Raw genomic sequence first — 16,640 nt, 5'->3', positions numbered from 1 at the left:
TCTATTGCCTTAATCAATATCTAGTCAACTCTAAAATACCACATTATGCATTGGCATGATAATATTATGTGACAAATGGGGTATTCACCTGGTGTTTCCAGAAGATAGACGTAGATGCTGCCAAAATCGACTGAAAGCCACTTTCGAGAGTCGTTTTTCCATACATCTGCAGGCAGTCTGTAAAGGCAATCCGACAACCCACACAGCTCTAGTCTACGCTGGTAATGACCTAGAGCACACCCCTCAAGTCCAGAGATGTAATCCGAAGACATGCAGCGATTTCTTCAGTCGTTAATTCAGAAAAAAAATCTAGTGCGCTCTGCCTGGCTACGTTAGCTAGCTGTTTATATTAGCACCTCCAGGATATTTGCACCTCCAGGAAAATGGCGTATTTATATATATATATATGGCGCGCGTTGCATTGTGGGTAGCTCGTGACGTCACTGTGTGTGAAAGAATCATGGTGTTTACATGAGCACAGAGAGATCGGGTTATTCATGTTCCCTGTTTACATTATAAATACTAGTAACCTGGCATTTCGATGCCTTTTCTCATCTAAACTATTCAATATTTGTATCTCTCTATCATGACATAAAGACGAAACTCCTCTCCAGAAGTGAGATGCTTTTGCCGCCGCCGCCATCACTGTTAACTGATTAACTGCTACCAGCTGAAGACTTACTTTCCTATTCTTTGAAAAAAATGTTCTTATGTCCATGTTGTCTGGGGGAGAAAACATATCAAACCAAGAGATCATCAGCTTTGATTTTCGCTGTATTAACAATGTCCTGAACACTTGGTGTGTGTGCCTTACCTCCGCTACCAGCATCGCTTCATACAACAGATCTGAGCTGTTCAACTATGACAACACTCCTTGAACATGCGCACGCTATGTGAGAATCTGCCTTGGTACAAAGTAGCAGTGAAAACATGGTACGGAGTTTCATTGATTTGGGCATTCTCTCAATAAGCAAGTGGAATGGATTTGATAGTGAAGCACTGACACAGCGCTCTACAAAGTGTGGCGAATAGAGAGACCAATTCACGGACTTTCCACATGGTAAAAGTGGGGGTGTCTAAACTAATAATTTGAAAAAGTGGGGGGGACTTGTCCCACCCTCATATAATGGCTGCGACGCCCATGTCTAAAATGGACAACATTGTTAGGAGATTTCAACTATACAGCGATTCTGCACTGCGGTCAGCCGTCTCTCGAGTTTGTTATTATTTGTTCTGCCATTAGTTATTTGTGAGATTGACACTGTTGGACTCAGTAGGCTAGTAGTGAAACTACTCCCACAAGTACTATGAAGTACTTACTGTGTACTTTTTGAGTAATCCTCTGTCAATGTCCCCTCCTGAGAACAAGAATGTTTCTCTGCTATTTTGAATCAGCGTTAACACATCTTTCTTCATGAGACTGATATTGTTGGACAGAGTATTTTAAGAGGATATGGTAGACATGATATGAGCATTGTGTTGCCATGGCAACAACATTTGAGGAAATCTCAAAACTGTCCCGTAGATGTCTTCACGGCTGGACTGTTAGCACACATGTGAAGTTTGAGCACTTTTTGAACATTTTCATAGGAGTTATACATTGCATTAGGAGGTTACATTACTCTCTCTCTTCTCTTGATCACCCTCTCAATCTTCTATCGCCCTCCCTCCCTTCTCTTGCTCGCCCTCTCTCTCTTCTCTCTCTCTTCTCTTGCTCGCCCTCTCTCTCTTCTCTCTCTCTTCTCTTGCTCGCCATCTCTCTTCTCTTGATCGCCCTCTCTCTTCTATTGATCGCCCTCTCTCTCTTCTCTTGATCACCCTCTCACTCTTCTATCACCCTCTCTCTCTTCTCTTGATCGCCCTCTGTCTCTTCTCTTGATCACCCTCTCAATCTTCTATCACCCTCTCAAAATTCTATTGATCGCCCTCTCTCTCTTCTCTTGATCGCCCTCTCTCTCTTCTCTTGATCACCCTCTCACTCTTCTATCACCCTCTCTCTCTTCTCTTGATCGCCCTCTCTCTCTTCTCTTGATCGCCCTCTATCTCTTCTCTTGATCACTCTCTCACTCTTCTATCACCCTCTCTCTATTCTATTGATCGCCCTCTCTCTCTCCTCTTGATCGCCCTCTCTCTCCTCTTGATCGCCCTATCTCTCTTCCCTTGATCGCCCTCTCACTCTTTTATCGCCCTCTCTCTCTTCTCTTGATCGCCCTCTCTCTCTTCTCTTGATCACCCTCTTTCTCTTCTCTTGAGCACCCTCTCTCTCTCTCCTCTTGATCGCCCTCTCTCTCTTCTCTTGATCGCCCTCTCACAGGAGAACACTTCACTGTAGGGTTTCTGCCATGTCTCCACTTTAGTTTGACTCTTCTCCCTCTCTCTCTTCTCTTGATCGCCCTCTCGATCTTCCATGGAAACGGCATATGATGACACCCCATAATTGACGTAGAGCTGTTGAGGGCAGGACCATTAACCATTATCTGAAGTCTGCTGCTCTGAGCATGTCAGTTGGAGTTATGACATCATCGTGTTCCATGACACAGGTGTTTATATTTGAGCTAACGAGGTGTCCAGAGATCAAAGGTTTCCAGTGTTCTGAATAAGAGATAAACCTCTTACATGTGAACGTTTTGTTGAAGAACCGTAACAGATATCGGTGAAATTTCAAAGCGTGAAGCATCTCAAGGACCTTGAGTATCTGAAGTGTGCTTTTTGTATACTTTCGGGTCAATAATGTGGCCTTTTTAGCAGATTAACTAAAGGTGTGCAGCTGCTGCTGTGAGGAAATATCAGCCTGAAATTACAATGGGCTTTAATGGAGACATGTTGAAAGTTTTTGTTACTTCATGCCCTCAAGGGACATTTTGTTTAATTATTTTTGCTTAATTATTTGTCATTTTTCAAGCTACAATATGTTTTCCTACGTTTGTAATGAACAATTATGTCTCAGGAATGTAGGGTTTGGGAATTATGGCAGTTTTAAAAAACATATGAAGGCACATTTCAAGATTTCCTACACTCTAGCTGTAACATCACGCACTCTAGTTAATGTTAAAATCTGAAGAAGGCCTCTGTACCAAGGTCTGAACAATGTTTAATATCTCTAAAAGTAAGAATCAGATTTAAAAGTTGTGTTACACGAATAATGTCAGAAAGACGTGTAACATTTTAAAGTTGGAATGAGGTTTCTGAGTGAAAGTATGAAGGAACAGTTAGCAGTTGAAGTTGCATGAAGATTGTTCAAGTCTGAAGATTTTCTCCATTGACTTCAATGGTTAAACATGTGATGAATTATGGGATGTATCTCTGGAATTATGAAAGTTGTGAATGATAAAAGTAATAGCACTCGATTCCCGACCGAGCTGAACGTTTTGATGTTTGAACGGAGTTTCTGCAATGTTCAATGCGGGAGGAGAAGACTGGCAAAATAACGGGCAGAATAAAATTAAAGAATTCCGTGCGTAGAAGAACAGATAGTTGGAATGTTGTTAACAGCATTCCCACTAAATTATATATTAAAAGACAGCAGCATCATAAGAGGGCAACCATGTGACAGAGTGTGTTACTTTGCTGAAGGATATTTGTGACCAGCTATCCAGGCCAGTCTCTAAAGACTTTCCAAGGTGTAAAAATGCTGCTGCGGGAGTACTGACTGGAAGTATTGCCGATATCATGTCTACCATCCTCTTAAATTACTCTGTCCAACAATATCAGTCTCAGGAAGAAAGGGTTTTTAACGCTTATTAAAAGAAAAACATGCATTCTTGTACTCGGGAGGGGACATTGACAGAGGATTACTGGAAAAGTACACAGTAAGTACTTCACAGTACTTGTGGGGGTAGTTTCAGTATACTGATTCCAACAGGATAAATCTCAGGAAGAACTAATGGCAACAAAAAATACTTCCCTCATCAAACTTAGCAGAAGTGGCTTGATTTTGTTCTCAGCAGGGGACTTCTCAAAAAGTACACAGTAAAATTACTTCAATGTATTGTTAGTAGTAGGGTAGGCTAACATACAAAGTCAAACAGTATCAATTTCATTAAGAACTAATTGTCTAAACTAAAATTGTCTTTTTATCACTCATCAAAGATAGCAGATAAACATGCACTCATCAAAGATAGCAGATAAACATGCATTATGTACTATGGAGGGGACTTTGACAGAGGATTACTCAAAAAGTACACAGTAAAAGTAGCCTACTTCATTTCATTTCTGGTCGCAGTCAAACTACAGTAGTACCGAGTCCAACAGTGTCAGTTTTATTAAGAACTTGTGGTAACAAATATTTGTATCACTCATTGAATATAGCAGGGGAAAAAATGAAGAGCAGCTGATTTGAAAAAACAAACTCGAGAGACAGATGGCTGAGTTGACCGCAGTGCAGAATCGCTGTATAGTTGAAATCTCCTAACAATGTTGTCCATTTTAGACACAGGTCTATTATATTCAGAGCCCTTAATAACATTCATTTTCTGGGCTCAATATGTTTCTTGGCTGTTTTCGTTGTGAAAACAAATGGACCGTAGATACACGGATTGATCGTCCTCATCTACGCTCTTATTTTTTAAGGTAACTTCCGGTAGCAGAATATGAAAAAAGGTCGTTTTTTTGTTTCTGTTTTCTATTGATTTTATTTTTTGTTTTGAGATGTAGAAAATGAAAATTATCCCGTTTTTTAAGTTTAGTAAATCCCTTTTTGACCATTATAAAGAAAAACGCCTTGTATTTCAATTTTGTTTTTTCAATTTTAAAACGAAAATCAAATATCGAGTCGTTTTTTGTTTTTGAATATCCATTTGTAAAATGAAAATCCAATGACCAAAACATACACTGACCCTCTGAATTCCATCCTTCAACCACAGTTAATGACAAATAGAAAAGCTTTTTGTTTTGTAATACAATTCCTGCTGGATTTATTTCCAGGAGTATCCGTTCCCTAATAAAACTTGGGACACGTGTGCTGTTGTCGGGAATGGAGGGATTCTGACAAACAGCAGCTGTGGAGACATCATCGATTCAGCACAGTTTGTTATCAGGTGAGAAAGCTGTTAATATTAGAGGACTGAAAGGCTGATGAAAATGTCATCAACAGAAATAAACTTGTCTCGGTCATTCATTTTATGGAAGAATCTTTACATATCATTTTTGTTGTCTTTTCAGGTGCAACCTACCTCCTTTAGGAAAAGGCTATGAGAAACATGTGGGCACCAAGACTGACATAGTGACAGCCAACCCAAGCATTTTCCTAGAGAAGTAAGCAAATAAATTAGTCTCACTGCACCACTAGAGTGTTCCCCTTGTGTTGTTGCTTGACATCTCCTTTTTATTTTCAGGTATGGGGCTCTAATGGGGCGTCGGCGTCCATTTGTGGAGAGTCTACATAGCTACGGCAAGTCCCGTCTGCTTCTTCCCGCCTTCTCCTATGGCCACAACACTCCTGTGTGCATGAGGGCAGTATACAGCATTGAGGACTTTGAGAGTCCCATCCAGCCCATCTTCTTCAACCCTGAGTACCTTCAGAGCCTGGCCCTCTTCTGGCGGTCCCGAGGCTTACGAGCAGTGCGCCTCAGCACGGGCATTATCATGGCTAGCATAGCGCTGGAACACTGTGCCAACGTGCATCTATACGGGTTCTGGCCCTTCAGTAATCACCCACATGGACTCCATGCACTGACTAACCACTACTACGATGACAGACAAACTAAAACTAAATTTCACTCCATGCCTGCTGAGTTTGACCTCTTGTTGCAGCTGCACAGTCAGGGGGTGCTCAGGCTTCACTTGGGAGACTGTCAACCAGGTGAAAAGTAGTTCCCAGGTCCAAAATAGCTGGCAGGACAGTGTCAAAGTGCCTTTTTGTAGCCCAGCCACTCATGACGTTTTTCATATCATTTTGAATGAATGTACATATGTATTCGGCTGAAACATGGAATTGGTGTGTTCAAGCAAGGTAGATTTGTGAATTTAGATGTCATGCTGAGTCATTTACCAGGACATTTGCACTGATTTAAAAAAGAAACAATCTTAAGACTGTAGAATTATGTTAAGAGTCTTGTGGTGTGTGTGTAAAAATGTATTTATTACCAAAAATGTTCCAGCTGGAGTCTGGAGGGAGTTGGTTTGATTTAAAGGTCCCCTATTATACTGTTTGTCATCAATATATAATAGGTCTCAGATATATACAAAACATGTCTCTGAAGTGTTTGGCACCAAACAGAACGTGCATTGTAGCATCCCATAATCCCCTCTGTTTCAGCCCTGTTTCAAAAGTGCTGATTCTCTGTCTGTTACTTTAGATGAAAATAAGGAGCCACTCCCCACGCCCCTCTGAGAGAGATTTGGTTAAAAATAACACAGTGGTGCTCTAGGAGGAGATTCAGGTGATAAGGTGGGCGGGTGTTACCTTGGTTGGTGATTGGCTAATGGTTACACAAGCCAAAAAATCGTTATGACATCATAAAATGGCCAACATCTGATCAGTTCATTTTCAGACAGGTTTTTTTATATAAATGGATCAGGACAAAAAGTGAGTGAATCTTTTTTTATGAAACTTTTAGAATCCCATTACACAGAGGGGACACATGTTTATGTATAAAAGACGTGAAAAAGTGGATTTTGCACAATAGGTGACCTTTAAATGGAATCCTTTGTATAAACCTTGGGAGGGTTTAGTGCCTTGTTTTGCATCAAACGTAATGTTTTTTAATGAAATACCTCCTTAGCAGGAAGATTGTCTGTCTAAAACACTTTAGTTTACATTTAAGTAAATAGTCATCTTTTGACATTTGTGTTATACATTGCATAACAATCTTAACCATTCTAACATGTTCAAGGGGAAATGTATGGTACTCACACATATTACTTTATTCACTGGTGCTGGTTGTGGAAGATGATTTTTACAATGTTCTTTCCTCTACACGTCACTGACACTGCTGGATGTATTAAGGCACAATTTAAGCCTCATGTGTCCTAGTAGCCTCAACTACGAACCATCAGGGCTGCCCTCTGTGGGACCTGCGGTCATCAGAGGACCCTATTGTCTCAGAACCAAGGACTAAACAAAGACACAACAGAAAGAAAAAGTAATAATTACACTACCAAACACAGGAGGACCCTCCTCACAAAAGTCACTCTGCTGAGCCTGTTTTACAATGTGCTACCCCTTCTTACCACAGTGACAACAATATCGATGGTCATAAGATTGCAACATTCACATGTTAATACAATGAACATTTGGAAATGAATACTTTTCAAGTCTATGTAATTGCTAAATCAATGACTGACTCAAATATAAGGTGATATAATGATTGTGAATTGTGCTCTTTTGATGAAAATGTTCATCTTTGGGTAAGAAGTCACATTTGCATCAAAACTTAAAGTGGGTCTCATTGTCTTTCATGTTGATACTTATGAAGTCTTAACATTTGACAAGCGATGACCAAACTTGAAAACTTTCGGAAAGACAGTTTTAGAACTGTGTGATTTTTTTTTTAATGCATGTGATGCGAGGGAAAAATGAAGTCAAAGTGAAGCAATAAATACATATTTATTACAAAAAAGTTGTCGTTGTTGCTGAAGTGGAATTTATTCAATTAGCCAGGCAACCATTTTTTCCCCCCCAGACATCTCAGCTTGCACAATGAAGTGCCTGCCAACATTGGAATGCATTGTAATTTCTGCATACACATTCACCTGAAAAACCACATAATCCACTGATTTATTAACATAATTTTGCAAAGTTGTTATATGCATTATGTTCTTGATTTAATTTATTTTACGTCACATAGATCATTTTTGAAAACCAAATGTTAACTATTAAACTGGGAAATGTATTTAAATGCATGGATTCATAATGTATTAGTTGGTTATTGGCTTACCTCACTTACATTTCTCATTTCAGTCCCTACAGTGCAATTGTTTTACCTGGACAGTTGATCAACCCCCATTCCCCTCCACAAAACATCCCTTCCTCACTTCTCTATGGGCTCCCTCATTTGACAGGGGGTTGCCCTCTAGTGGCTCCAACTGTAAAGCATAACTCTGAGCCTGTCACCCATGTATAACTTGTTTTGTTTGCTTCCCTTCAACAAAAGACAATGACAAATAGTTAAGATTTTTTTGCACTTGGGAAGAATTAAAGGAGGGCCGCTGATTGGCCGCCATGGACTGACTGGGAAACTCTCAGTAAATCCCCAGTGGCTTATTAGGGTGTAAGCAGCATCATGGAGCCAGGGAACCAATTCTCCAGAGGGAAAGAGAAAAGCAATAACAGAGAGCTGAAATGAAGTCTGGAACCACTTCCTTTCCATTCCTTCTCCCAACAATAAGGCAGATGTTATGTATGGTCTAATTTCCACAAGAAGAAAGTATTCCCTGAATATAATATTTTGACATGAATCATCTACGGTTATCCTGATGCCACAGATGGTTAACTTTCCTTAATAACTCTATCTGTATTGCAACTATCACCTCACGATGCATTGTATTGCATGAGTATCCAGTATCCAAAAAAATGGAGGGGGCGGACATATAGAAGATGGGTGGACCAAAGACCAGGGGCGGCGGGTGCTGTAGGCTAGGGAAGGCTAAGCCTTCCCTAGCCAGGGCTTCTCTCACCAGCCGAGAGCGCGTTCACGTGAAAGGGGTGGGGTTAGCAACATTTGACCAATCACAAACAGGGACAAGTGTACTGACAGCGCAGCGTCATACTTCATTAATGAAAAGTAAACTAATATTAGACAAATATGAACTTTAAAGTTCATATTTGTCTAATATTAGTCATCCATGACTTAAACATAATAATCCAGGATACAATCAATCAATCAATCAATCAATCAATCAATCAATCAATCAATCAATCAATCAATCAATCAATGTTTATTTATATAGCCCAATATCACAAATGTTACATTTGTCTCAGTGGTCTTCACAGTGTGTACAGAATATCAGTATGACAATACGACACCCTCTGTCCTTAGACCCTCACATCGTACAAGGAAAAACTTCCAAAGAAAACCCAGTTTAAAGGGAAAAATGGGAGAAACCTCAGGGAGAGCAACAGAGGAGGGATCCCTCTCCCAGGACGGACAGACGTGCAATAGATGCCGTGTGTAAATTGAAAAGATAATACATTTGCAACATAGGTAGTCCAAATGTTTGGAAATGCATGTGTGTATAATAGGAAGATGAATCCACGAGGATATCCATCCAGGACCTATGATCCAGGACCACAGCCACGACTCAAGATCCAGCGCTCGCGATCCAGGACACAGGACCGCAGGATCATCCATGACTCCGGATCCCAGCGTATATAGACACCAAAAAGAAAGACATTTGGGGAAGCTGGGTTAATCGGAACATGAGTGTACACGGGTATAGACAGAGAGAAGGAAGAAGTAAGATGTCCCCCGACAAACTAAGCCTATATCAGCAAAACTAGGGGCTGAATCTAATCAGCCCTAACTATAAGCTTTATCAAAAAGGAAGGTCTTAAGCACACTCTTAAAAACGGATAGGGTGTCTGCCGCCCGAACACAAACTGGAAGCTGATTCCACAAATGTGGAGCTTGATAAGAAAAGGCTCTGGCTCCCATTGTACTTTTAGAGACTCTAGGAACAACCAACAACCCTGCATTCTTGGAACGCAATGCCCTAGTAGGACAGTAGGGTATAATGAGTTATTTAAGGTAAGATGGCGCCTGCCCATTAAGGGCTTTGTAGGCGAGAAGAAGAATTTTAAATTCTATCCTGTGTTCTATAGGGAGCCAGTGTAAGGCAGCCAGAACAGGAGTAATGTGGTCCCTTGCAAGGTGAATACAGAACAACTGGTTAAAAAATAAATAAACTACCGAGTGTTTGAAAGTGTAACAGTTTTATGATATTACTGCCCCATCTAAGACACGAGTGACTTTAATTACATTTGAGTTGAGTGTTTCGTCAACCTAATGTGTTGCTTAAAATAATACTTCTGCATACAGTATGTGACACTGTGAGTGTTGCACGGCCAGATACGGCTCAGCTGACTCAGATAAGGAGATAATATAGGTTATGATATTATATGACCGATGATCTGATTGAATGTGATATGAATGATAAGTGCGACACGTCGGCGTCTTCTCTGCATACAGCGGTTTAAACTGTATTTCCTTGATAGATTTAAACTCCGCACACTGAGCTCTGATTTTTCAGCAGGCGGTGCTTTCACTGAGTTGATCTCTTTTCTATAGACGCCGGAGGCGGGCAGCGTCAGGTAAAAAAAAAGTGATTTAGCCTTCCCAAACCTGAGCCTCACGCGCCGCCTATGCCAAAGACACATGGCGAAGACTAAAGTAGTTCAACAAACTATAGGATATCAGTTCTTATACTCATTTGACGCAAACAGAAGGGGAAAGACACAGACAAAGTGCAGAGAAGACAGAGGACTTGCCTGAGAAAAGAGGCAAGAGATAGGCTACAAACTGAGGGGAGAGCAGAGAATCCAAAGTTTGACATCTAGATACAAGGTGTGTGTGGGCAGAAGGTGCAACCCAGTCTCACGGCATTTCGTGTTCACCAACACGATTTTTAATCTATTGATTCGTGTTCACCAACACGATTTTTAATCTATTGATTCGTGTTCACCAACACAATTTGCCCCTTTTTTTCGTGTTGCACAGCACGATTTTAAAAGCAATGTATTTCTACTGGTAATGTGTTTCGTGCCTGCAGGCTGCAGCACGTCTTTTTCTCCGGTCGGGTCGAGGAAGACCGGAAGCTGTGTGGTTCATAAAAACATGTTCTTACTCAATATCAAGCCACAGTTATTGCTTTTATTTTAAATCGTATAATTTCGGACTTTTGTTGCCGTCTGTGAGGAAAATAAATGGGGCTCAGAGCCTCAGGATACTGAAATCTGTATTTTTAAAATCTTTTTTTCCTTCTAATTTGTTATTCTTTTCAAAATAACACACTGTTATTTACTCACCAATAACACACAATTATCCTTGCTTTTATTTATTGGTTTAATTCCATAATCTCGGGCTTTTTTGGCGTTTCCGTAAATATAACCGGAAACAGAGTCCTCAACTATGGTTTTAAGCTCGCTGATTGGATGTGTTAGCCGCAATGCATGCTGGGATTTGGTGTTTATATTATATGAAATCCGGAAAACATTTTAAAAGAATAACATAATACTTAATTCCGAGTGCTCTGGCTTTTCTCTTTGAAAGTCATCACATAACGGCATTGTAATACACGGTTCGACTGCATTACATATTACAGATCTGCCGTAGTTCTTTATTTAGAGAGCCCTGATGAGAAGACCTTTGGAAAAACTGGAAGAAATGCCGCCGAAACTGAATACTTGACGTGGATCATAAATATATCAACAATTAAACAACATCTTCAATTTCTCCTTGCAGTATCAACACTAATTCGGCTGACTTTTACATTTGATATTTATATTTACACCATAACGGTGCACAGCTGATAGAAAAGGACTGTAGTTTTTAAAGATATTACTGATTTTTTTTTAATGTAAGAATGTAAATACTGAGTCTGAAATAGTATAGCAATATGATGTACAAATGATGTGAAAGCATGCATAAAACTATACATCTACATACACACTAATAATACAAAGTTATTATGGCTGTGTGTACCTTGTGTGCACCTCCTAGTGGTTAAAGCACGTTATTGAATTATTGTTTTTATGTGTTATATTTGATTAAAAAAATATTAAGAGTACATACTTTCATAGGGGGAAAGTATAAATATAGAAATATAGAATATAAAAATCAAGAAGATACTATAAGTGATCTCTACAATAAAACAGTTTAGTGCAGGATGTACAAAGATATTAATAGGAGGAGGTGCAAAACAGAAAAACGGATTAACCTTTATTTAAACATTACATATTAAATATTAAGCCAGACAAAGTACTTAACGTCTAATATATTGCTTTCCTGCAATGTTAACTATGTTGAAGCACTTATTTTAACTGATATTATACACATTAATTATACTCTTATGTATGTAGATAGAATAAGAAATGTGCAGAATATGACAGTTTAATGGTGGAGGTACACACATATTGATAGATGTCTTGTAATGCACTGTTGAGGAACCTGTGACCCAAGTTTTTCATTCATTGCATAACTACACCGTAGTTGTGTATATGATATGTCAATAAACCTTTGAAAATCTTGAAAGGGATGTGCAAAATAGCCATAATATACAGTCTTTAATTAACTATTAGTAGAGAATAACGAGTAATGAATATACTTTATTACTTGTTTCCATTCATGTCAATTGCAGATACATGTTTAGTCTTCTCAAGCACCAACTATCAAATATCTCTCCTGATTGTTGGCACTTGACAATCACCTTACCTGAATTTTACTCAGGTGTAACTAAAGTCTGATTTAAGGGTTGTTTATATTTCACATAAATAATCAGAATCTGCAAAGTAACTCAAATAAATGCAGTGGAGTAAAAATACCAGGTTAACCTCTGAATTGTAGTGGAGTAGAATTACAAAGTAGCAATGAGCTGTCATGTGGGTATATATTAATGCTGCGCATTATGGATACAAGCGATTTTCACACATTTATTAATTATATGTTTTACATTTGATAACACCAATGTGTTTAATAATGGCAACTTCTAATTGTGGGAAAAACGAAAACGTTCAGTAGAGACGTCCCATAGAACATTTTGCGAAACACAATAGACAGCATGTGTAGTTCTGGGGGGGTGTTCAATTCCAGTTTTGGATAGTCTGGCGTGGTTTCGTTCCATTTCACACAGCTGTTTGACGCTCTGCGTAACCTTACGGGGACTGTAGTCCTAAACGATAGCTGGGGATTATGGGTAGTGTAGTGTCTTCGGCCATCCTAAACTCAGAAATGTTGACAATCGCAATGATGCTCGAAATTTCCCTTATAGGCCTACGTCTGTTTCCGGTTATTTTTATTTTGAAATTCAGTTCCTGACGGACACCAAAAAAGCCCGAGATTATGGAATTAAACCAATAAATAAAAGCAAGGATAATTGTGTGTTATTGGTGAGTAAATAACAGTGTGTTATTTTGAAAAGAATAACAAATTAGAAGGAAAAAATATTTAAAAATACAGATTTCAGTATCCTGAGGCTCTGAGCCCCATTTATTTTCCTCACAGACGGCAACAAAAGTCCGAAATTATACGATTTAAAATAAAAGCAATAATTGTGGCTTGATATTGAGTAAGAACATGTTTTTATGAACCACACAGCTTCCGGTCTCCCACGACCCGACCGGAGAAAAAGACGTGCTGCAGGCAGTAGAAATACATTGCTTTTAAAATCGTGCTGTGCAACACGAAAAAAAGGGGCAAATTGTGTTGGTGAACACGAATCAATTTGGTGAACACGAAATGCCGTGAGACTGGGTTGGAAGGTGAGGGGACGATTCTCCCACACCACGCCGCTCCTCCGCTCCCTTCACTGGCTTCCAGTAACTGCTAGAATCCACTTCAAGACAATGGTACTTGCGTACCATGCTGCAAATGGATCTGGCCCTTCCTACATCCAGGACATGGTTAACCTGTTAAGCCCGAAGGTCCCCGCCGACGGGAATAAAGGGAATAAAAACGCTGTTTAAGGTTAATCCAATGTCTCTTAGAAACTTTAGAATTGTTCCTGATAATCTATCATTACATTCATGGCAGCAGAGTAGGTATAAAGTTTCGCAGTCCCGAGCTAATGCTGTCTCACGTGCTGTTTACGCAAACCTCTCTCTACTTGACGTAAGTGTTTAGCGGGACTTACTAACTGTCACTCGATTCTATTGGCTCTAACGGTTCAGAAAAGGTGTCAATCACCCAAATCGACCAATGGGTTCCAAAGATATGATCCTGCGTAGTATAAACTACGCCCGCTCCGGCTCCATTACGCATTACGCAGCCAGAAGGGAGAGCTTCACCACAGAGCAGGTGCTAGAGATGCTAGCTGACGATAGCTATGATCATACCAGATGACTCTTCGTCGGATGATGAAGATCTCCTCCAGCCAGACCTGGATCCGGACAGTAGTGACTCGGATGTTGAACTTCCACCACGGGAAAGGTATGTAATCTCTCTGTTTTTATATATTACTTATGTGTTTGGTGGAACTGCGTCACAGTGCTAGCTTAGCCAAGAAGCTACAGGAATGATTAGGCAAAATGCTAAATAGTGTTACTTGTCTTTTTGGAGTTACATTTTCTAAATGAATGGCCAGTGAATGAATATACATGTGTTTACTTATTTATTTTGTGTAATATTATTCATTTATAGTCCAATATTATCCTATAAGTATAAGCCAGTGAATGAATCTAATCTCTTTGTTTTTCCACATTTGTTAGATGAGGTGTGACCCCAGCAGGACAAAGCCACACACCCAGAAGACTTTCAGGGAGCAGCTTGCTGCAGAATTGTTGGAGTTTGCTGAAGGCCCTGCACCTCCACCACCCCCTCCACCCCCTCCTCCACCACTCACATGCATGCCCGAGTATTATGGGGAAGATGCCACCAAGGTCAGGAAGAACTGCAGGAGGTGCATAGATGCTGGACTCAAAAGGGTGAAGACACCTGTGTACTGGAGGAAGTACCAGGTCCCTCTGTGCTTCACTGTCAAAAGGAACTGTTTCAGGGAGTGGCACGACCTAAATACTGGAACATTCAGGTAGGTATAAAGTTCAGGTAGGTATAACATTTAAAAAAAAAAAATACTTTTTATATACCTAGTGGGATTTTATTGTATAGTGTGTTGGTAAAATATTTGTTGTTTTTACAAACCTACAGTGTGGTTTTATTGTATAGTACGTTGGTAAAATGTTTGAAATAATTCTGTTTTCTTCAAGTTTGTATTTTGTTGGTCGAACGCACTTATTGTAAGTCGCTTTGGATAAAAGCGTCAGCTAAATGCAATGTAATGTAATGTAATGTAATGGACGAGTATGTTTGCAGAAAGAGATCGGGATGAAGCAACACCATGAGAAGTTATCCATCTCTTTGATGATCACTCTCCTCTGTTTGGGGAGCCTGCTGACCACTGCCTTCTGGATAATTGTGGACAACAAGTAAGCGTTTCAGCATTGTTCCAACAACCTGTTTTAACAGGTTTTTGTTTGTTTTTCCCCAGGTATGATATATGATATGTTTCTTGATGGGGAAATCATTTCAAAGGCCCATAACTTTGACCCAGTTTATCAGTTCATGCTGTCCTGACTGAGCACAGGCACCTGCAACCTTGGCTGCTGTGCTCTCAGTGTTTTGTGTCCCTGTTCCTGCCTGTTGGTGTCAACTGATTGAGGTGTTATAATTCTATCTTGTTATGCAGTATGCACAATGTGGATTATTCTCTCAGAACTAGCTAAATACATGGGTCTGGGGTAGAGTTCTTCAGAATTGATTGTGGACCACACGATTGTGCAACCGTGTGGTCAACTCGTGGCCCGTGACAAGTCTTGTGAATTCTCCAGCCGAAGCTCCAAATAAACCGTCAGTGTTTGCCATCAAAGCTCCAGCTCTCCTTGTGTCTCTCTGAGTCCTGACTCCAATTGCTTCAGAAGTTTCCCCCACATTTCTCACATGACACCATGTGTATCTCTGCTTCAATAGCATGATTCACCCCACAACAATATGATAACAAGATATTAGCGGGTACAATTTGAATGTAACTGTGTAGTAGAGGTGAAAGATAAAGACTTCTGACCTGAATAAAAGACAAGAGTGGTAGACAATGCGGATATAGCATTTAATTAAAAGGAGAGAAATAAAAGAGAAAATTGAATTCTACAAACACTGTGAAAGGCGTGGATAGTGCCAAGGTAACACTAAATTCTTCTCACAAGGTATCGTGTGTATCTGTGCTTCTATATCATGTTTAATCTTACGGAACTAAGTTATAGGGATATAGGGATACTTTTAGAAAAAAGGGGTTAGTTTAGAAAATGTCACTTCTTTATTAGGAAATAACCAAATGGTGTATCGTGTGTTAATATGTGTTCTTGCCATTGTCCTTTTACATTTGAAAAAAATCAAACCTAGAAGCATGTTTTTTAAAAGAAAAATAGCAGAAACAATCACTCCAAAACCTAAAGACAGTGACAACACTGGATAAAAAGGAAAACTGAATATGTATGAGTGAGGTCAAATGCAGTTTTAAATAGTGATGGACATAAAAACTACATTTAATAAACTGACATCTTTAGAAAGGCTGCTTTCATCAACATTGCTCCGGGATATCTGACCTCTTGCTGAGCCCCATTTATTTTCCTCACAGACGGCAAAAAAAGTCAGACATTATACGAATTAAATAAAAACAATAATCGTGGCTTGGTATTGAGCAAGAACATGTTTTTATTAACCACACAGCTTCCGGTCTACCAAGACCCGACCGGACAAAAGTAAGTGGTGCAGGCACGAAACGTGGCGTACTGTATCATATGCACGTAAAACTCAGCATCAGATCTCAATGGGAATGGTTAGCGTATCATATGCACGCAAAATCGGACTTCTGCGTATCTATTGCACGCATTTCCAATGTGTAAAGTCGTGTCATTTGTACGCAGACTGAAGAGAGTGGGTTGGTAAGGTAGAGAATCAACATTACATTAGTTTAAAACCAAATAATTCCTTTGT

At 39.7% G+C, this 16,640-nt stretch overlaps 1 protein-coding gene across 1 annotated transcript in view; it reads left to right on the top strand.

Annotated features, from left to right (window-relative positions):
- The window catches only part of LOC117451664 (alpha-2,8-sialyltransferase 8E-like), a 12,351-nt gene extending 4,792 nt beyond the window's left edge, over positions 1 to 7,559 (top strand). The window contains exons 5-7 of the mRNA XM_034090065.2: positions 4,924 to 5,036; positions 5,161 to 5,253; positions 5,334 to 7,559. Coding sequence (XP_033945956.1) covers positions 4,924 to 5,036; positions 5,161 to 5,253; positions 5,334 to 5,811 — 684 coding nt within the window. The 3' untranslated portion in view covers positions 5,812 to 7,559. The remainder of the gene's footprint in view (positions 1 to 4,923; positions 5,037 to 5,160; positions 5,254 to 5,333) is intronic.
- The last annotated feature ends 9,081 nt before the right edge of the window (positions 7,560 to 16,640 follow it).

The sequence above is a fragment of the Pseudochaenichthys georgianus genome, chromosome 8 (assembly GCF_902827115.2).
Source record: "Pseudochaenichthys georgianus chromosome 8, fPseGeo1.2, whole genome shotgun sequence".
Taxonomy (NCBI): Eukaryota; Metazoa; Chordata; class Actinopteri; order Perciformes; family Channichthyidae; genus Pseudochaenichthys; species Pseudochaenichthys georgianus.
The sequence above is the reverse complement of the archived record's forward strand: the minus strand, read 5'-3'. Positions and strand labels throughout refer to the sequence as shown.